Genomic DNA, 23,294 nt, shown 5'->3' with positions numbered 1-23,294 from the left:
CTTTATCAGAAATGAGAAAATTAAAAGTAAGAAACTAATGATCTTTTAATTTTCCTAACTTTACATTTGACTGGAAGTAGCGTTGACATTTTGGAATCCTGACTTGAAAATGATGCAGTGGTCCCCAACCCTGCTCTTTCAGCGTTTAGAACAACTGCATCACCTCCTCAGCACACCGACAGCTCCAGAAGCCTGCTGATTGGTCCAGAGGACCAGGGCTGGGCACTTCTGTAAGGGGATTCTGTGGAGGGAGCTAAAGATTAGGGTGCTGGCAAATAGGCCTTCCGATGCAAAAGATCAGCAATAATTTTTAATGATTAAAAAAAATTGTATGCAAACTGATTCTCTTAAACAATACACATTTTACCTGATTGTATCATCTTCCTAGAGACGCCTGGAACATATAACCCAGTTTTAGACTCTATAGTGAGAACATGCAGACCGTTCAGCTAGTTTTAGAGACGGGTACCATGTCCTTTAATGCACAGTATTTTTCTTAAGCTTGTCTTTTAAACTTTAAACGAAGCACAAGGCATTGTCTTTCAATATTTTTTAAGTTTCAATTATATTTTAATTTATATTAACCATTTGGGGGGGGCTTTTCTATGGTTGCTAAGGAAAGCCCCCCCACAGTGAGTGATGCCGAGTCTGAACGCTTCTTACTCATGAAATTTTAAACTTCATTAGCAATTTATACATCAAGCCATGGGAATTTTTCTCTACTTCCAGACCGCACTCTTGTCATTAATGTAGCCTTTATGGCTTTTCTGTAGAACCCACCTTTCGTCTCCCGTGCCCCCCACCCGGATGGAGCAAATCTCTTTTTACCCAGAAAATCTCAGCAGGACCATTCAAACAGACAAAGAAGACACAACGGCTCCCATCCATGGTCAAAACTGATCTTTAATGTCCAGTTCCACTTGTGCCATTTCTTCATTTCAGATTTCAGCAGTGACTTACACCCAGCATGAGCAGTTGGTTTAATGGATGCAAACAGACATGTTCCACATAACGAAGACACATCACAGGAGAAACCAAAAAAAAAACTTCATGTATCTAAAAACGTTCGGTTATCCTTTCTTCCTTGAATGACGGCTGGTGGACGCAGCGGGCGGTAAGGTACGGACCGAATACTTCATATGAAATGTACAAAACGATTGTTCTGAACTGTAACCGAGCAGGAACAATGGAAACTCTGGGAGGGCGGAGGGTTGGGGGGTGAAAGGAAGGCTGGGCTGTCATAAGGTCACTTTTCAAATCTAAGACCCACTTAGAAGTCAGGACCAAGAACATCTACTGATGTGGGTTGTTTCCAGCTAACTAACGGCGTGGCACAGTTCGGAGAGAACCGACGTGTGAAGCATGAAGCGGTGGGGCTACGATAATCTAAGGTTAGTGGGCTGCAATTTAAAAAAAAAAAAAAAAAAAAAGAAATGCTGTTTTCACACATGGGATGACAAGTACCTCCTACGTCTTTTAGGCTAAAAATGGATGTGGCTTCGGTGTGGTATTAATACTACATTCAGTACAAAGACTTCAACTTCATGCAACAACCATACAAACAAATATTTCACTAATTAAAAAACAAAACAAAAAAACCTAAGATCTTAAATTAATATTAAAAATCTTCACAGTAACATTTTCCTCACATTCATACAATCCAGACAAGCATGCAAGATGGGAGGAAAAAAAAAAAAAAAGCAAACAGTACAAACAGCAGTTTATTAACGTGTTCTTCAAACATTTGACCTAATCGCCCCGGGGCTTGTGCTGCTGAAGTCATGGAGCTTTATGACGGGCTGTTTTATGAAATGGGAGCCTCGCACCCCTCGTGGCTGCTCTAATTCAGGGGCAAAGGTCGGCTTCCAACCATAAAAAATAGGAGTACATAAAGTGCTTCTCTCAAAATAAACAATAAAAACAGTACAAAAACAGCTTTCCAAAAACAGGTATCAAAACAATGCACTTGGGGACATGGAGGAGGAGGAGGTGGGTGTCTGCTGGACTTTAGATGGTTCCTGAAGAATGAGCCGATTCTCGTTTTGAAGAGAAAACAAAACAGATGAGTTCAGGGATGAGAGAGGAGGTAAGGAGGAGACGCCCGTGTGGCGCTCAGCCCAGGATCAGGCTGGACTTGCCCCCCGGCGGGTTCCGGCGGCCGGGCGGCCCGCCTGCAGCGGCCTCCTCGGCCTGCGGTGGCTCCTCCTGCTGCTGCTCTGGAGCCGCGTTTGGTTCGGCAGCGATGGTTTCTGAACATGGACAGACACGTCGTGTTAGTAAAGAACAACAAGAAGATAATGACTTGCACCTAATCCTACGGAAACACCCTCCATTCCCACCAGGCTCCGCTTAATCATCCTCGTAAATCTAAACTGGCGTCTCCTGCTTGATTCCAGGAAACCTACTGCCTGCTTACCCCGTCAACAAACACCGCTTGGTGAATCCTCCACAGTAAAATCTCCACTTATCATAAAGTCTTTATGTACGCTGAACCTAAAATGGGTCTTTGGCAATCGGGGAAAATCCACAGAGCTTTTCATGAACTGTGCATTATGGGATGGAATGAGGAAAGATGGCTACTTACCATTATCACACACAGATTTATCGCCATCCTGGAAAAAACAAGACAGACAGAGAGATAAGAGGTCAGCCTATTTTCTTCCGTCAGCAGGTATAAACAGCAGCCATCATGAGAAAACTGTAAACGCTGCAGCACGGCAGTGGCAGGAAACATCCTCCTCCTCATCGGTCTGAACTTTCTGGAGCTAAACCTGAAACATTTCCTCCGTTTGCACTGGGAACCTGAAGCTACAGGTCACAGCACCACCTGCGGTGCGTCTGTGAAACTCTCTGTGTGACGACCACCATTCAAATCATCTGCCACCTTTTATTCCTCCCAATTGAGCTAAACATGAAGGCATCTGTTTAGTTGGACATCTGAAAAATTAAAAGCTGCGGTCACGGGACGGCGTGTGTAGACCGGTTCCTGAACAGACACTTTGTTGAAGCACCTTTTCAACATTCACTCTTCATTATTGCCACTCCTTCCATTGAGTGTTGTGAAATAAACTTCTGATGTCAGAGTGGTATTGTTCTGCTATCAGCACTCCTTAGCCAGAGCTATTATTGGGAGAGACGTTAATCTGGTTCAATAGGGCCTCTTAGTACGAAGGTGTCGACAGGTCAGACTGATCACACCAGCCAGCCGTCCAAGTCAGGCCAAATCTCTACAATCTGTAGAAATATTCCTCTTTTTCTTCTTTGTTTACCTGGGCAGTGCCGCGTGACGCTGTGCACGCAGGGAAATTTCGGTGCAGCAACCAAACTGGAAAGACTACTATGGTCGCTTTAAGCAGCATAAAAGCAATTAATAAACCGAACAATGAGGAACAATCAGCTTCAGAATCGGAGTATAATATGAGGCAGAATGAGAAACATCAAAGCAACAGTGACACAGAAATGTGCACTGATGCATCTGTGTGCTAACATGCTAAGCTAATTAGCAGCTAACTAGTTTAGCGACACCGAGACAGCGGAGACTGGTTAGTTGGTCAAGCCACAGAGTCCACACGAGCCTCGGGTTAAGGAAACGGCACCGAATTGGAATAATTGGGTCGTAAACTCTGGCGCGGCCTTTGTGTGTGAAGGGAAAGCCAGGAGGTGAACAAAAAGCCTGCAGATTTGTGACTATTTTTGACTTGATCCATTTCAGTGTTTGGCCTGAGGCCCTAGAGTTTTGTATGGAAAAGCTTTGGTTTGCCTTGAAGTCACCGGGAACTGTAAAAGATCTATTTTACATTTTTATTCGCAGAATAAAAACAGGTAGAGAAAACAGTACCCAGACGCAAAAACTTCTACATTCGAACGGTAAAACCCACTCATCAGCTCTGTCTTAAAGCCGACCGGTTTAAACCAAGTTGCTTCAAAGACATTTTAATCATCTCATTTATTTATACACTGTAGAAGGGGGGGCTTTTGTAGCTTACTGCTGAGCGCAGCTGTTCGAACACATAAACAAGACAACAATGATCCTGGATTGTTTATCTAAACCTAGCCATTGAGCTTGCCAGATGGAAATAAAGGATGTAAAAAAAAAGAGGGAAGTTTCCTTCAAATCGGGTCGTCTTTGTGCGAGTTTCGTCTCTGTACCGGCTTGCGTCCATGCGGTGCAGAGGTGCTGCTGTTTAGTCGACTTTATAAAGGAGAGAATACCCTCTCCTTGGGGAATATTGGTTCAGGTTTAATAACGATGGCAGGCTGTGCTTCCCTGTTCTTCATCTGGGAGTGAGAGGGGGCTGCCGGGTGCGTATACAGGAGCATCCTCTCATGCCCAGGAGGGACATGGATGGGACGCCTTTAAACTTTTTAAAAGGTTAGCGAGCGGCTAATTCATTTTGTGTAACATGATCCTTTCTTCCTATTGAAGAGCGGGCATATCCAGAGTCTCAACTCGCACCATCTGGAAATAAAGGAGCTCTCTGATTTATTTGGTAGGAGGTCCTCCAGGCAGCTGCTAGGCCAGTCTTTCCTAAAGTGCTTCCTCATTCACTGCTTGTATAATTCGTGTTTTTTTTTGTTTTTTTTTATCTTCCATCGTCAGTCTCGAAGTTTGCGGACCTCGCCAAACAAGAATAACCTTTCCTACAGCTGCGATCAAACTGATTGAACCTCCTTACTCACTTGAGAAGCAACTCTTGTTTATGCTTTGACATCCTGCCACTCGCCGGCAGCACACACTTCAACCCCCTTATGTCATTTAAGTTGAAAAGGCATCCAGTTCTTGGATTTAACTGGATAGTGGAAGAGAATGGTTTAATTTGCTGTAGAAACTAATCGGGGGGGGGGGGGGGGGGGGGGTGTTCTTACTGTGGCAGGAGCCTCTCCAACGTGATTGACGCCGTGGTTGATGCCTCTTCTCAGGGGTGCCGACGGCTCTCCGCACAGAACACCTGTGGGTTTACCTCCTGCAAGACCAAAACGAGATGGGAAAGATAAGAGCTGTCATGTCGAACGCAGGATGATGGACGTTGGTTGTGTGCTGAGCCAAGTCTCATCTGCAGGTGAACATTTTCATCATGGTTTACATTTCTGACACCGATCCAACAGCTTCTCGGATGTTGCATCACTGAGCAAGGGCATGTCAAGAAAAGCACGCTGGCAGCCATTACAACCTTTCACCTTCATTTGTTGTACAAACAAGATCAAAATTTCTGAAACCTCAAAAAAGAAAATCCTAGAAATGAAACTGCAGCATACAAATAAATATGAACACCTACATTTTGAACAAGCATCTGATAAAAAGGAGTGAAACCAACGTGTGTGTTAATTATCAGCTATGTGCGTCTAACATTTAAAGACAAGACATATTTATGACCCATCAGATGACCAGCACCACTGGGTCAGTTCACCCCTTTGCAAATTCATACACGGGCTCTTTAATAATTAAAAACGATTTGGTGTTTGTTGAGTATCAGACTGTTGACAATGACCTGGTGACTGGGACGATGCTTTATCTGCCCTCGCCAACATGTTTCTTAGGTTAGAAGGCGCTTTGAACGCAACTGTAGGTTGGTGAGTAAAGATGATGTAAGAGGGAACACAGATACCACTGTGTTGACATGTTACTACATTTATTTACTTTTTTTTTTTTTTTTACATTTTACAATAATGATGGGCACATAAGCATCCTAATCCTTTACAATGGCATTCATAATTGAGCTCTGGTGGATCTGCTATTCACTGAACATCTTTGACAAGCTTCTGGAACTTCATTGGAATCCGTCTGTAGTGAGTTTTGTTGACTGAGCGAAGCTTGTAACAGAATGTCGGAGCAGAACCCAAACAATGAAGGCAAATTGACTGTCCAGACCTCAAAGAGCAGATTGCATTTGTGGGGGAAGGATACAAAAAAGCCAGCTGCAGCAAATGTCCAGATAAGCACTGTGGTCTCTGTTGTTTGGAAATGCAAAAAGGTCAAGAACTAGCCAGACCCTCCCTAGATCTGGCTGCCCAAACAAACCAAGAAACCATGGAGGGAAGAGCCTTGGTCAGAGAACCTGGTGATTATTTAGGCACAACTCCCTTGTGGAAACCATCCCGGAGAACCACCATTGCTAGTGCACTCTGCAAATCTTAACATGTTGGTTAAATGACCAGGTGGACGTGGCAGTTAGCTTTAAATGAATGAAAAATTACCTTAGAGACTGTCAAACCAGGAGAAGGAATGTTCTCTTGTCAAATAAGATCTAAATTATTAACATTTTGGCCCAAATTACACATATCATGTCTGGAGAAAAACGGCCTTTGCTCATCATCAGCCTAACACTATCTTTTAAGCATGGTGGTGGCAGCATTGTGATGTGGGGTTGTTTTTCACAGCAGGAACTAGAGGGTGAGACAACAGCACCCGATATACAGTGGGGAGAACAAGTATTTGATACACTGTTGATTTTCCAGGTTTTCTCGCTTGCAAAGCTTGAAGAAGACTGCAATTTTTATCATAAGTACTCTTCAACTGTGAGTGATGGAATCTAAAACAAAAATCCAGAAAAATACAATGTATGATTTTTAAATAATTAATTTCCATTTTATTGTGTGAAATAAGTATTTGATACACCAGAAAATGAAACTTAATATTTGGTACAGAAACCTTTGTTTGCAAATACAGAGATCAGACGTTTCCTGTAGTTCTTGACCAGGTTTGCACACACTGCAGCAGGGATTTTGGCCCACTCCTCCATACAGATCTCCTCCAGAGCCTTCAGGTTTCGGGGCTGTCGCTGGGCCACACGGTCTTTAAGCTCCCTCCAAAAATTTACTATTGGATTCAGGTCTGGAGACTGGCTAGGCCACTCCAGGACCTTAAGATGTTTCCTACGGAGCCACTCTTTAGTTGCCCTGGCTGTGTGTTTTGGGTCGTTATCATGCTGGAAGACCCAGCCACGACCCATCTTCAGTGCTCTTACTGAGGGAAGGAGGTTGTTGGCCAAAATTTCACGATACATAGCCCCATCCATCCTTCCCACAATATGGTGCAGTCGTCCTGTCCCCTTTGCAGAAAAGCATCCCCAAAGAATGATGTTTCCACCACCATGCTTCACGGTTGGGATGGTGTTCTTGGGGTTGTACTCATCATTCTTCTTCCTCCAAACATGACGAGTGGAGTTTAAACCAAAAAGTTCTATTTTTGTCTCATCAGACCACATGACCTTCTCCCATTCCTCCTCTGGATCATTCAGATGGTCATTTGCAAACTTCAGACGGGCTTTGACATGCGTTGACTTGAGGAAGGGCACCTTGCGTGCACTGCAGGATTTTAATCCTTGACGGCGTAGAGTGTTACTGATTGTTTTCTTTGAGACTGTGGTCCCAGCTCTATTCAGGTCATTGACCAGGTCCTGCCGTGTATTTCTGGGCTCATTCCTCACCTTCCTCAAGATCAATGATGCTCCACGAGGTGAGATCTTGCATGGCGCCCCAGACCGAGGGAGATTTTCCGTTATTTTGTATTTCTTCCATTTTCGAATAATTGCAATAATTGCACTAATTCGAATAGTTGCCTTCTCACCAAGCTGCTTGCCTATTGTCCTGTAGCCCATCCCAGCCTTGTGCAGGTCTACAATTTTATCCCTGATGTCCTTACACAGCTCTCTGGTCTTGGGCATTGTGGAGATGCTGGAGTCTGATTGATTGTGTGTGTGTGACAGGTGTCTTTTATACAGGTAACGAGTTCAAACAGGTGCAGTTAATACAGGTAATGAGTGGAGAACAGGAGGGCTTCTTAAAGAAGAACTAACATGTCTGTGAGAGCCAAAATTCTTACTGGTTGATAGATGATCAAATACTTATTTCACACAATAAAATGGAAATAAATTATTTAAAAATCATACATTTATTTTACTGGATTTTTGTTTTAGATTCCATCACTCACAGTTGAAGAGTACGTATGATAAAAATTACAGTCTTCTTCAAGCTTTGCAAGTGGGAAAACCTGGAAAATCAACAGTGTATCAAATACTTGTTCTCCCCACTGTAGATAAATTATTCAAGAAAACCTCAAGAGTGCCCCAGACCTCAGACTGAGGCCAGAATTGATGATTCTACACGACAATGACCGGTAGAAAACGAGCACATTAACAATGGAGGGGTTTCTGAAATAGTCTGTAAATATTCTAGATTGGCCCGGTAAATTTAACATCTCTAGAAAGACCTAGAATGGGTGTCTAGTGGTGCTCTCTGTGCAAACTGACAGACCATGAGAGGATCAGCAGAGAAAAATGGTAGGAAATACCCTAAAAAGGTCTACCAAGCTGGTGGAGACACTGTCATTGTTCCCAAATTTGCTCTAACAATATATCAAGCCACAGGTGTGAAAACGAATGGCTACCATTGGTAAATATTCAGATTTTCTATTCATTTTTCTAAACCATTTTAACTTATTCATCAACTCTTCTTTTACAGGTATGAAGTGGGAGTAGAAAACATTGACATGGCAACGTGAATATACAAAATTTCCTTACAGCAGACATAATTGGAAATTATTTTAAATTAGCGGATCTAAAGTGATGGATGGTCTGCGTGAAAGGTCCACAACACATTGCTATGAAAACAACAAAACTGCAAAAATAGCATAAGTTTAAGGGACAACATGTTCAGCACCCAAAATTTGTTGTCTGCCTCAACAAAGCCCAGAAAAGGATAAGAGTAGCCCCGGGTGGTTTAACCATGACTGAGAATCTTCTGTTTCTTTGTGAAGAGTGAAAGCAGAGGGCTTCAACCCACTAATCCAGAAACTCTAAAAAACCAGCATGAATAAGGAAATAATGACCTGACATTTTGACCTTCATTATGCCTGCCATTTGTTTCTGAATAAGATTATTTGTCGCATGTCCTACTCACTTTCTAAAAGGCTTCTGGGACATTTTTGAACACAGAAATTCCACTTTCACATTGCTTGTTGTCACAATAGATCTGTTCACAGTATTCATTTTGAACAAAGACATAAGGGCGCTGCTGCAGAGGACGTTTCTCAAGCGCCCACAAAACCCTCTGCTAAATGCTGAGTCGAGTGAACACATAGTGGGAAATTACCCCAGTTTTTGGGATGGTCTCCCTTTTGATAAACACCAGTAGCCATCCCCACTAAGTGACTCCATTCAGTTCAAAGTGAGCTTTGGCAAATGTAAAGAACGGTCACAACAATATGGGCTTCACGTGGACATTGGTAGAAAGCACAACCTGAATCTTATTGGCAGAAATAAATTATGGCCTTTACGTCGCATGATTTTTGTGGTCAGGTGGAGAGTAGATCTGACTAAGAGGTGGATTTCAGACATAAGAGGAATAAATGGGCACCTCAGTGGAAGTGTGGGACCAGTGACTCAGAAAGATTAAATGTCTAAACCAACAAAACAAAGGCAGCTGCATCTGGGTACATCTTTCTGATGACTAAAACAAGAAAATTAAGTGCAGAGAAAGATACCATTCAAGTCCCCCAGATCTAGTCTACCAACAGTCTGTATTGGTGGGATGTTAAAATCTAAATGATAAAGCCCAGTGAAAGATCCAGTTCCCCTCAATGAGCCATAAATCTAATCTCTAGTCAATATAGCTGTCTGTGCCTGTGTGGTTGATTAATATCAGCTTGTATAACAATATGATCAAAAACACCAGTAAATGTTTGAAATGAGAAAAATAATTTTACCAAAAAAAAAAAAAAAAAACAAGAACGGAGCATCTCTACTTAACGTAGTCTGCTAAGCTGCAAATCTCAAGTTGTGGCAAGACCTCCAGGACACTGGCATAACACAAAATTACATCAAACAGATGGCATTTCATAGTGTATTTGTCATCATGCAGTATTATACATCATGAGTATAACGTCCTGTTTTGTAACCAGGAAAAACTGTATCATCCTGTTTAGGAAGCTCTGGCTCATGTCAGTTATGATTTCGTGGTTGTGTCTTTCTAAGCTGGAAGTGTTTGTACGCATGCACATGTTCCCAAGTTTCAAAGAACATACGGCCTAATAGTGGCATGGGAGGGAAATTACTAACCTGACCCTAGCTAGATGTATTTCGCTCTGCCTAGCTCCACCTACATCCATCTGGGACATCTCCATAGGAATGCCGTTTCAGAAGGCTGGGCTTTATCAAAAATTCTTGCATATGATTGGATAAGCCACTTGTCTGTCATCTTTATCGATGTGCTATTTCAACCACTCACACCGAAGCTAACCCGTGACGCTGATGAGAGCGACGGAGAAAAAAAACAAAACTTTTTTTTTTATGTGTTTGCGGCTCTAGTGGCACGCGTTTTATTGACAGTGAGCTGACAGGAAGAGGGGGGAAGACAGGCGGCAAAGCGCCGCGGGTCGGAGTCAATTCCGGGCCGACCGCGTTGAGGACTAAAGGCCTCCTAATATGGTTAGCGCTAACCGCTAACTGCTAACCGCTCCGGGGCGTGTCCGCGTCTGCAGCGGACGTGCCCCGGAAAACAAAACTTGCCAAATCCGGTCGGGAGAAGGGCGAAAACATCGTTTCCACCAACAAAAGCATTCAGAGCCGTTCTCTGATGTTCTTTTAATGAAACAATATTAGTTAGATTGGAGAACACGGAAGAAATACCAGCATCAATGTTAACGCTTGCTTCCTCGATGCGAGCCGCCATTGCTATCAAAACAGTCTCACGTCATGGTAGCGTCTCCACTACGTCACATCTATGAAATGCCAGCCCTGCGTCCTGATTGGCTGGACAATAAAATTGGTTGGAGAAATCACTCTCTATGGAAGAGGTCCCAGATGGATGTGAGTGAAGCTAGGCAGAGCTATATCAATCTGGCTAGGGTCAGGTTAGGAAATTACACCTTTTCAAAGTTTGTACTGTCGCTCATCCATATGAGCTGACGTGGCTGAGAGTTGGACACTCTCTGACGTTCTAGAAATCTGTCCGTCTCGCATTGTTGTATATGAGAGTCCAGTTCTGAGCTATAAACATCCCTCTGCCTTTTAGATTAAATATGTTAAATTATAGTTTCAAGAGTCTTTTTATCACTACAGATCTCTGCGACAGAAACGCCACATCTTTCAGGAAAAGAACCTGGGTGAACCGCAACGAGATACAGGAAATTCTTATCAGTTTCTTGAGCAGTAGAGTTTGGGGGTTTTAGCATCTCAACAACCGTAGTGTGTTCCACCACAACTCTGTGGTACAAAACTTTACTGAGATGAGTTACAAGTGTATATAAACTGAGAATAAATTAGGCACATTAAGACTTCCATGACCTTCAGGTATGGTCAGTGAACGTCAGGAATGTGTGTTCAAAATTAATAAACTGACTGACTGATTCTGGTCCCAATCACAAATGTTTTGATTAGTATTTTAATCAAATATCGGAAGTCAACCCAAGACGCTGTCATTAAATACAGGTAAATTGAAAAAGATTTATGATCATGAAAAAGATCTAGATTTTTTTTACTCTAATTTGAGACAGTGAAACTCATAACATATAGATTCATTACACACATAGTGAAACATTTTAAGCCTGCAATTAGTTAAACATAAGTATATCAGGTTTTAATTTCTTATACTCAATAAACAAAGGTTATAACTGTAACCTTCATACACGTGCACTGAGTGAACGTATCTGTCAATCAATGTAACTGGTACCGCAGACAATTTCCAAGTGTCTGTGAAAGAATCCTTGTTCTCAAAAACACGAAGAAATTTAATAGATTAAAAAAATCCCCATCGACGTCATTTAGTCACATTTAAAACCAACTGTCTTTTTTTGCGAACAAAAACAGAAGTAAAAGAGGGAATTGAGAAATGGTTCGACTGCCTCAGTGAAGTAGATACAGCCTGACCAGTACCTTTAATTCTATAGTTACAATAGGGAGGAGGAAATGTCAGACGTGTGAAAGTTTCAGTGTGCTTTCCGCCTGACAGACTATATCCTTTAAATATCTTCTAGAAACGTCGTTGTGCTCCTCAATGACCATCCATATTTAATGCTATAGACCACTCTTTTTTAAGCAAAGAATCAAACTAATGATCCCCTAAAGAAAAACCTGGTAAGTCCCCAGCAGAAGTTTGGAATATTTTATCCACCATTATAAGGTGGAAACTGCTAGAATGGTTTAATTTGTAGCTAGTAAAAGGCTGCAACACAATAAATAGATCAGAAAGAATTTAATGGCATCTTCAAAGAAATATGTATAAAATTTTCCATTTCCCAGTGCGACATTTGTAACCATTAAAAGGAAATGGCAAGTCGTTTTAAAATGTCTGGCTAAAAATAATTGCCCTTTATAGTCCCACAGAGGGGAAACTTTGTCTCTGTTTAAACCTGCGGTCTCTAAACATTTTGTCACATGGGCCACAACACTCAAGTCAAAAGTACTCGAAGGCCAAAATGTTCAATAAAGAAAAACTAAATTGACTACCAAAAATAACGTTGTGAATTTTTCTCTCCAGCTCCACAAAAAAAAAAAGCCCAATATTTTAATTAAACAAATTTGTAAGATTTTCTGCAGGAGAGGGATGTGTAAATCATTGGAGATGCAAATCTTTAAAAAGTTTTTTTTTTTTTACATTTGCCGTACTAAAAGATGCTCATCAAACATTTGCTGTATTTAGAAAATTATAATTCAGGAATATAAAGTAAATTTTGGTGCATCAATGTCTGCATTTGAGTTATTGGGTCGATGTGTTCCTATTTACTATAAAATCAAAGAGAAAGTAAAATGTGTGGTTATCAAAAGATGAACTCTGAGTTGTTCCTGACATTTTCAAGAGTAATATTTTAACTTCTCTCCTATAATTTTGCCCTAATTAAAAATAAAAAGTCTGCATCTACATCAACCACATGTGCTGGTGGGCCAAATCATTCTTGAATTGTAATTGGGGGATCGCACAACATCAGTACTGGTACCACAAATGGCTCCCGGGCCGTACTTTGGACACACCTGGTTTAACCCACCCTTTAGGGATTGGTGTGCTGCCAACACTGAGTGGCCCACAGGGAGCAATCTGTGGTCAAGGGTGTTGCTCAAGGGACCCAGAATGACAGACTGAGTTTCAAACCACCAACCTTTGGGGCCTCTCCCGGCTCTCTAACCACTAGACCACCACTCCCACACGCTGCTGAACAAAAGTGTCAGAACAAAGTCACAAAACTATTGCAATACGCAATGGTTGAAAATCTATCGACAGGAAATCCTCTCTGAAGGACAGCTTCCAAACTTTCATATTAAAAACATGCATATTACTGTTTTAACCTAACTTTCAATAACACAATAACTGACAGGTAGAGTTTTACGGGTAATGCAAACACATTTTATTAGGCCCAAATAATTGTGGTTATTTTGTACACTTTATTTCATAATTCTTTTCTGCATTAAACATACATCATATATTACTTTTTAAAGTGGCCTAGTCACTTATTTTCACTATAAAATACACACAAAAAAAAAACCATATGTAACCAGTGGCACCTGCTGGTACTCCACTCCTCTGATTGGAAGAGGCATAGATAAAGTGATAGAGTGGGCGTGGCATCTTCGGGAATGTTTGTCAGAGCTTCGGAGATTGTCTTTGTTGGCGGACCATATGGTACGAAATGACTTATTGTATCATGGTTGTGTAGTTTCTTATATTGAATACAGGTACCTATTTTTAATGTTTTGTATTATGCCTATTGCAGTATGGCCACACAAGTTTAACGAGGTGCTTGCAGTTTCAGATTGACTGTGTCCTGCTCTCGTTTTTTTCTTGCGCTAGATTCAATTGTTTGTTTTTGTTTGTCCGCCCAGCCTTGCATTGTTGGTAGACCAAAAGATCTGGGGATGTGTCTTGTAAGGGCGGACTAACTAGTCATTATTTGCGTTTGGTTTTGTCTTTTAAGGCCACGTCCCTAATTCATAGTATAGCTTTTTATTGAATCTGCTACACAACACATATGTCCATCTTCAAATAAAAATATAAGCCAAGGTAATGTTCCTGATAATGTTCACATAGTCCTTTTTGAGCCTGTAAAGAACTTTGCATGGAGCGCGATTGCTATAGATAAACATTGTTGTGCCAGAAGTACTGCAGGACTATCAGAAGATGCGATGATTGGCGCAGCCACTGTAAGAGCCAGCAGACCGTCCTGCAATGCTTCGCAGTAAAGTTACAGCTTGAAGAGCAACACGATATACGGTATTTAGGGCTTTCTTTCCGCATCTCTGCTGAGAGTTGCTGACTTGCTTGGCTCCATCACCGATGTACATACGTAGACGCCTTGTTGACGCCATATTGGAAGGGCATAGTGGAGTGATTCAGAGACGATGTCTCATTCATGTGCTGCATGGATTTGTGCCAACTGATTCGCAGTACAAACCAGATCTACTGGCATTACCTTTCACAGGTAAGAATGAGCATAGAATTATGATTGTATTTAGTCATTATAAGGCCATATATATGTCTTTGGGCTCCATTGCTTCTCCACGTTTATTCATTGCACCCATGCATCATATCGAACTTCCGGTTACATGGTCTTGTTGTGGTAAATATACACAAAATTGCTTCATTTATTAACAAATAGAGCAAAAACAAAGTGTCAAACACAGAAATAAAATATAATAAACCAACAGGGTGTGATCATTTAATCGGAAACCCTTTGTTTGTAAAGTCCCAGTACATGACAAGACCCACTTAAGGTTAGAGAATGTTGTTTACTTTGTACAAAATGGGATTTGGCAGAAAGAAAATAAAACTACTTTCAAAGTGCCTTGGGCTTAGGCAGCTTATTGAAAGGGAACTGTGCCACCTTGTCACACTGTTACAGATTACCTTTGTTTCTGTCTCTGCGTTTCTGTCCTTTTCACCTCCATTGTATTACACTACCAAGGTCAAGTGTCTTCCTACTTTAAGTAGTTGTTTTTTTTTGTGTGCGTTTTTAAAAAGGAAGTAATTGCTGAGGCGTAAAAAGTTAAGTTTATAAAGTTTTAAGTTCTTTTTCTATATATCAAATCAGAGTACTATCATTAGAACCATAAAATACATGTCTTTTGCCTAAAAGTTGTAAAACAATTGAATAAAGGGATTTGCTTATCGTGTGCTGTTCTGGACTTGGACCTTTGAACAGGAACTATGAGAATGTGAGCTGTGAGTGAAACTAAAGTGAAGTGCCCCCCCTGGTGTGTAAATAGTTTCAACAAGTGGATGACGAGTTCCCGTGGAGGACTTTTACTATTCATCTACAGCGAAAACTCGCTCTCCTAATGATTGATGTCCTACTCAAACAGACCAAACAATGATTCAACTCTTACTAACGCTGAAGTACATGTGATAAGAGTCAGTCTTGTTGACCTACATTAATGATCTGGTATTTATTTCTAAAGGCTTAGCTCTCTGTGGTCCCTCATTGTTCAATGAATTTCCCTCTGAACAGATAACTGTGTGTCTAGGGACAGGAAAACCCGCTAGGGAATGAAACTTTAGCCACAGTGTAGTTTTAGAATGGTAACTCTATAAATATATCATGGGCTTGTTTAAAGTCAAATCAATACAAATACGTAAGCTACGAATCAAGTAATGATACAGCTTAAACAAACAATACTTGGAAAAGAAAGGAATTTGGCCCGTTAAGAGACCCTAAACAGACCACTGAACAGTTTTTATCAAAGTCAGCTAAACCTCTGATAAATGCGGAGGCTGGAAATGAAAACATTCTGTTCTCTAAATAATTGCAAGGCAAGTTCATTTATGTAGCACTTTTCAGTAACAACATGATTCATAGTGATTTGATTCAAAGAATTCTACAACTCTACCACAAACTTACTTTTTAAGGCCACCATTTATAAAACTAAGGCTACAAAAAAGTTTCTGCAATCTCAGCTAACTTAATCTATGTATCCTCAAGTAAAAAAAAAAAATAAATCGTTTAAGCATAATTTAGAGGAGAGGATATAGAGCTGAAGAGGTACAAGAGTACAACAGAGAAAAAGCTTTACCTGGTGGGTTGTTCCTTCGATTGGCGTAAGGGTCTTCTGGCTCTGCAAACACACTGGAGGCCATCTTGTTTTTCCTGACGGGAGGCTTCTCCTCATCTGCCCCAAGTGAAATGTTGGAGCCGCCACCAGGAGGGCGCAGAACCCTGGAAATGGATCAAAGACACATGGCTACCGACTGCTGGATCCTTTTTCTATTCGGTGGGAATTTTAGGCCGTTTTCTACTTATTTTTCATAAATCTAATCATTCAAGAGAAAAGACTAAAAATGTACAACTTTACTCTTAAAATTACTGGTGCTGATTACTGGATTTAGTTACTTCTGATTGACCCTCTGATGGAAGGTTAGTGTTAAACAGTGGCGGTTCTAGACCAAATTTACCAGGGGGGCCAAGGTGGGGCCAGTGTTTTTTTCACAGGGGCACAGAACAAAAAATGAAACAATAAAATGTCAATATTTAACTGTGTAATAATATTAAGTGAGCCACTTGTGGTTTTGGAACTGCAGGTTTCAGACCCCTGATCTAGCAGTTGAAAATGTTGCCCCCAGCTCAATACGGCTAAAGCTAAACGTGAAACATCTTAATTTTTAAATCATCTTAGAGTAAAACTGTATAGGTAAAAAATAAAATTGGTCAAAGTAACCAATCAGTAATGGTTTCTTTGCCATTGCAAATAATTATGAGAAGTGTATTTAATCTTATGTCTTTAGTACAGGGGCCATAACAGGGGCCAGGACCATTTCTACAGGGGCATGGGCCCCTGCTGGCCCCTGTCTAGAACCGCCCCTGGTGTTAAAGATTCACCATTAACTTCGGCTTCACCCACCGCCCAGAAACGTACAAATCTGTAGCATGTAGAAAACAACTCTTCTGTGTGTGAGTTGTTACCAAGGGAAGAAGACTACAAAATGAAGCCATTTTGTTTTGTCTTGCTAATGAAAGAGCAAACTGACCCAAAGCCACAGAAAGTCTCAATGGTTTATAGCAAAATGTTTCATTACTCTGAGCTTCCAACTTCTGTCGGTTATGGCACATGGCAGGTTTGGAGATGTTGCCAGGTTTATGAAAATCCAAGTCAAAGTACAGATTGAAACAGCTATTCATGCTAACCGCACCAGTTATGCTAGCAGCAGGACAACTCAGTGATCATTGTCTTTTCTTTTTTTGAATCTGAAACCGTGTATTACAGCAACTACTCTCTCTCACACACTGTGGCACTTCACAGCCACTTCTGATATATAAATAATTAATGACTGTTGCTCATGGCATGAAGAATGTTTTGAATTCTGATCGTAAAAAGACACTGGAATGAGCTACAACTGGAATGAGCATATGAGAGCTTCACTAAAGTCGGCAGTCAGTAACATCTCTAATGGGTGTAGCAGGCCTGGGTGCTTTTTTTGGCCAATGCCAAATGTTTGGACTCGCCTTTGTCCTTGTTTTTATGACTTTCTACAACGGAGACGCGGTGAAGACATCAGAACCATGACTCAACTATATAGAATTGTGCATGAAACACCACATAGTGAAATAACTCAAAGCACCTTGCATATTTTAGCTTTTTCTAACAAAAATACTCTACAATACTCTAATACGAAATACTCTAAAAGGAAACTGGTCCATTAATCTATTCATTTGCATTTTCAAGTTAATTAGAAGGTCTACATGAAAAACAAGGCCTGTACCATGGTGGGGCCTACCATTTGGTTTTATAAGCATGTTTCAAAGCTTAGGTGCACTATGAATTCAGATCAACTTCCAGATGAGACGAGTGAAAAAAAAAAATATCAAAAATATGTTTAAAAAAAAAAAAACTCTTACAATAATTTCATTAATTTGATTTCATGAAATGTAAGGGGTATAAAATTGATTAATCGGATTTGGTAAAATATCGCCCGGCCTGTAACAGAGTCACTTAAGGCCGGCTATTACTTTTACTACGACACAGCCGGATGTAAAGTTTGAGCTTAACTGAACTTCCAGACTCACATTACCTGTTTAGATGATAATAACCAGTAATTTACAGCATTTTATCAAGACAGCTTGCGATGACAACAAGAAGTTATTGCACAATAAAGCTGACTGTGATGCAATCAAGTTCAATCAAAGCACGTTTCAGTCATGGCAGAAAATCTTGTCATTGATTCAAATTAGCTTTTTGGCCTCTATCTGTAACTGATGCTCGTGTTTCTACGGCATACTCAAGAATAATTAAAGAATCTCATAGGCTTTTATCAGCAAAACCCTCGAGCTTAAGAGAATAGTCTATATTTAAAGGAGCTACAAGTAAGATATTTACTGTAATTAAATCCTAAATCATTCCCATTTCCACCCAGGATGGAAGTAACATTCCCTATAAACAATGGGTCCTCTCCATCTACAATGTCTTAGTCACAGATTTCTCCTTTCAAACCTAGAGGTACGGGTACAATCCGAATACCCTTATAGAGCAAGGACTCTTTAGCCAAAGCGGAAGTGCGTCTGCAGTCGCCATGATAAGTGCTGTCCGAATAGTGTAGTCAGTAAGGAAGGAAGTAGGAAAAGTTGCCTGAAGCTGTATGATCCTCCCACGGTTAGTTTTTCCAAGGAATCACACGACATCCCATCCCAGTGCTAAGAAGCCTTAAGGAATCTCACAATCCGCTGCGTGACATGACGTGTCAGCACAGCCCCGTCACGGAAATCAACGTAAATGTCCGAAGAGAGGAGCGCACGCACTTTGTAGTTCATTTTCGGAAGGCGGTAGGCCCGGATTAGACTCGCATCATCCATGTGCGTTTCCGTCACATAATGATGTCGGAGTTAAAGGCTGTCTGAATTCGGTACAGCAGTCCGAAGCGATAGAGTTCTTACTGTTGACCCCGTTAAAGTTTAAGGGACAGGAGGCAGGAGCCATTATTAAGGGTATTCGGATTGAGCCAAAACCCAGAACTACTTTGGTGTAGTGTGTAATCCAGGTTTACTTCCTGGTACCTGAGCCAATCATATGAGTGTTCCCAAAACAGAGCGCAGCATTTGGTATTTTATCTTGCAGCACCCTGCAACCATGGAAGCCAGTAAGACTTCCACGGAGCAAGAGCAGGAGCAGAAGAGAATACATTGTATACCTATCCTGTGTACATACAAATTCAGTGGCATTTCACAGAAACAACGCACCGCTGAGGAAATGGCTGGTCTCCATGGAAGGCATTGTGTATGCGTTGTTTGGATTTTAACCCCTACCATTATTACTTACAGCTCCTTTAAAGTATTAACCATTCTTAATAACTTTTGCAGTTTCTGCTGGCATACTGGCTCTTCATCATCAGCCAGCACTGCTGGAGGTCTTGACTGACGTCGACCCAGTCTCACTAACTCACATTTTTCTAGTCTTCTGTCAATCCTTGTGCTTCATGGGAACGTTTTGGGCTTAAAGATCTGGTAAGTTTCTTGGCTACATGTTCAGAATGTTTATCTTTGTTTGTTCCTTTGGCTTGGGATACAGTGCTACATCCTGCACTGAAAAAAAAGAAGATTGTCCACAAATGTTACCTTGATTGTAGGAAACTGTATTTTGATCTGCCTGTTTGTTTATGGCAGCAGCCCCAGGCAGTGTGGTGAGTATGCCCCCCCCCCCTCTCTCTCTCTCTTGAGAAGCAACCAAACATGGATTGTATCAGGATGTTTCTCTCTTGGCACAAAGCTGGACTCATGGCAGCGCACGTGTTTCCTTCACGGCACAAATGACTTTCTGGAACAACCAAAATCAGAATATGTAGCAGAAACTAACTCTGTGCCGGTATTCTGCTGTCAGTACCTGTAACTCTCAGGAGATCCAGTTTGCTGTTCTAAAACTAAACTGGCTTCTTTACTCTTCAACAAGATTTTGTCCAGTGCGTGACTGCATGTTTATTTCCATGTACAGCAGATCCCTCAGATTTCAACGCAAGACGCGACTAGTCACCCTTATCGAGGCCTGCTTTTATCTCCATCCATCAGGCAGGGCACACTTCAACATCAACAGGCCCATTGATTTCAAGCACATCTGTCAGTCTGTTTGCTAATCAGAACGACGCACGGGGTTTAACTTTCAGCGTTTATAGCACCACATGCGCCTCTGGTAGGACTATTACATGAAGCAAAGTCAGCTGAGCTCACTGTGTGCAGAGCAAAGGTGGAGTGGAAACGCCCCCCCCCCAGTTTTGCATCAAAAGACTATATCTAAATATTTACCATTATTGCTGTCATTTTCCATTTCATCTGCATGTCCCGTTTCATCCGTTGTGGCCTGCTGCCTCACACTCCTAACCTGATTCGGCTTATAAGGATGCAATTTCGCATACATTCTATGGAGCATGATTTGAATGAATCGGACCCATTTGAAATGGATAGAGACATTTGTTGTGAGCTGGAGCTACAAACAAACAGCCCTCCTCATTCATTTGCTATACTGTCACCATTATTTCAACAAGGTGTTAAAGGTAACCTTGTTTCTGTGGTAACTCTACAGGTCTCTTAGGTCTCCCACTATAATCGCCTCTTAATATTTTAATATATAGTCATTAAGCTTTCAGGGGGGGGGGCGGGGGGTCTGAATCAAGCATCGAGATTTCTTAAATCAGCCTTATTAAATGCTTAATATTTCTATATCGGATGCAGAATCCTCATGATCCAGATCGGATCAAATGCTGCACGTGAAATCCAGATTCCACGTGCCTGGGCAGGGCCGTCAGGTGTGGCCAGCTGTAACGTGGCCCTTCGTCCTAATCCGGCAACGTGCTGGCCAGGCTCAGTCTACATCAGCTGTTGTCTTGACAACTAATCGGAAATGTGCCGAGACCCCACCCTAATGGAGTGACCGATCTGGCGTGGGCAACCCTTTTTTTTTTTTCAGACCGTGAACACGACAGCCCACTGCTAGGAAAATGCTCGAGACCCACGGAAATGTAAAAGGCCCGTAGAGGTTATCACCGAGCTGTTAGCTGGGTAGCCGTATTTAGTGATTTATTTATTTATTTTTTACAAAAGGCATGGTCCATGCAAGCTAACATGCTAGCTTGTAGCTATGGTTAATAACGGGGAGACTACAGCACAAAAGACCAAACAGCAGGTTCGTGTCTCTGTCGCATTTTAAACGGCTACTTAAAGATTAATGTACGGCTTCAGAAAAAAAAACAAATATATTTTCGTTGATTCTACGTTGCATCGCTGTTGGAAGTCGGGATGCTGAACTTAAAGAGGCTAAAGGCTTAACAGCGGGCTGAACGACGCCTTTTATTTACCTGGAACTGCTTTTAGAACCGGGCTCCATCCCTTGAAACGTCGTGGTGGTCGTCATTTCTGCACAAAAACGCTGTACGCTGATAATAAACCTGCCGAGAATCACGCAAATTACACTTGTTTTAAACAATGCTTCCCCGCCTCATCATCGCCCAAAACAAGCTAGCGTTTCCGAAGCATCAGCAGCAGCATCCACCTGGCTGCAGTCTGAGCAGGAAACCCAGCCTGACGGCGGCCTCTCACATCCGGTGCGGACTTCAAAATAAAACCTTCTAATAAACCAACTCTGTGGCGTTGTTGTGTTCATTGGAATCAAACGCAGTGTACATATTTTAGCAGTTAATTCAATGTTTATATTTTGCGCCAAAAATAGGCAATTCTATTACTATATGTTATTGTCTAATTAGCTTTACAAGGCTTCTGGAAAATCTGAAAAATATCAGAGCTTCCGGTTTTCTTTACATTTCTGACGGTAACTTCACAACATCTGAATCTCGTTCTGGAAATGTTCGCTGAACGTCTCTGAACAATTTGCCATCAAAGAACGTTCAGGAACGTTAACATTAATGGATTTTCTAGTCGTCTGTGAACATTTTAAGAACGTTCTGTAAAGGTTACCCAAGTTTCAATCGAGTGTGAATCTCTAGGAACTATCAGAAAATGTCCTGACACTTCTCAGTCACGAATCTTTGTCATCATGTGTTACCATAATTACATTTAGGTGCAGCACCGGCTCAGAATGCACATAGATGACACATAACACGCAGACACAACAAGACATAACGTTTCCACATTTATTTATTTTATGTCCTTTGTTTTTTATTGCGCCAAAACACTTTTTAACAAGCTTAAAGTGATACAGATCACTGTGCAATCACATGTATCATAACAAACTCTCACTGAGAAGTTAAAGGGTGCAAATACTCATTATCAAAAATTCAAATGTTCGTCAATTGATGCTCAGGGGAAAACGACCAGTAGCAGTCAGTTTACTAGATGATATAAAATACTGTGCAATTAATTGAATTCTTCAAGTTACAGAACTTTGCAATTTGCATGTCCAAACAAACATTCCCTGAGCAGAGCTGAAGAGAAGGGGGGGACAATGGACCCCCAGATGATTGACATATCACAATACCAGGTTATTAATGTATAGTCATGGCCAAAAGTATTGAGAATGACACAAACATATTTTCACCTGATCTGCTGCCCTCTGGTTTTCATGTGTGTATGTCAGATGTCATCACATACGAACAGAAATACAATTGCAATCATATTATGAGTAACAAAAGCTTTTAATGACAGAATGAGTTAATGCAGCAAGTCAATATTTGCAGTGTTGACCCCTCTTCTTCAGGACCTCTGCAATTCTCCCTGACATGTTCTCAATCAACTTCTGGACCAAATCCTGACTGATAGCAGTCCATTCTTGCACAATCAATGCTGGCATTTTGTCACAATTCCTAGGTTTTCATTTTTCCCACCCGTCTCTTGATGATTGACCACAAGTTTTCAATGCGATTAATATCAGGGCAGTTTCCAGGCCATGGACCCAAAATCTCTATGTTTTGTTCCCTGAGCCAGTTAGATATCACCTTTGCTTTATGGCAAGATGCTCCGTCATGCTGGAAAGGGCATTGTTCATCACCAAACTGCTCTTGGACGGCTGGGAGAAGTTGCTCTCGGAGGACATTCTGGTACCATTCTTTATTCATGGCTGTGTTTTTAGGTAAACCTGTGAGAGAGCCGACTCCCTTGGCTGAGAAGCAACCCCACACATGAATGGTTTCCGGATGCTTTACAGTTGGCATCAGACAAGACTGGTGGTAGCGTTCACCTCGTCTTCTCCCAACAAGCTGTTTTCCAGATGTCCCAAACAATGGGAAAGGGGATTGATCAGAGAAAATGACTTTAGCCCAGTCCTCAGCAGTCCACTCCCTGTACCTTTTGCAGAATATCAGTCTGTCCCTGATGGTTTTCCTGGAGAGAAGTGGCTTCTTTGCTGCCCTCCTTCAGACCAGGCCTTGCTCCAAGAGTCTCC

General features: G+C 41.5%; 1 protein-coding gene across 1 annotated transcript; it reads right to left on the bottom strand.

Moving 5' to 3' along the window:
• Positions 1 to 885: 885 nt before the first annotated feature.
• On the bottom strand, positions 886 to 21,473 carry jpt1a (Jupiter microtubule associated homolog 1a). The gene is made up of 5 exons (XM_012873143.3): positions 21,256 to 21,473; positions 15,996 to 16,138; positions 4,867 to 4,964; positions 2,585 to 2,612; positions 886 to 2,249 (listed from the first exon to the last, which is right to left on the bottom strand). The coding sequence occupies exons 1-5, from the start codon at positions 21,309 to 21,311 to the stop codon at positions 2,113 to 2,115; spliced, it is 462 nt and encodes a 153-aa protein (XP_012728597.2). The 5' UTR covers positions 21,312 to 21,473; the 3' UTR covers positions 886 to 2,112.
• Between the last annotated feature and the right edge of the window lie 1,821 nt (positions 21,474 to 23,294).

Source organism: Fundulus heteroclitus, chromosome 5 (assembly GCF_011125445.2).
Source record: "Fundulus heteroclitus isolate FHET01 chromosome 5, MU-UCD_Fhet_4.1, whole genome shotgun sequence".
NCBI lineage: Eukaryota > Metazoa > Chordata > Actinopteri > Cyprinodontiformes > Fundulidae > Fundulus > Fundulus heteroclitus.
This window is presented reverse-complemented; position numbering and strand designations above follow the sequence as displayed.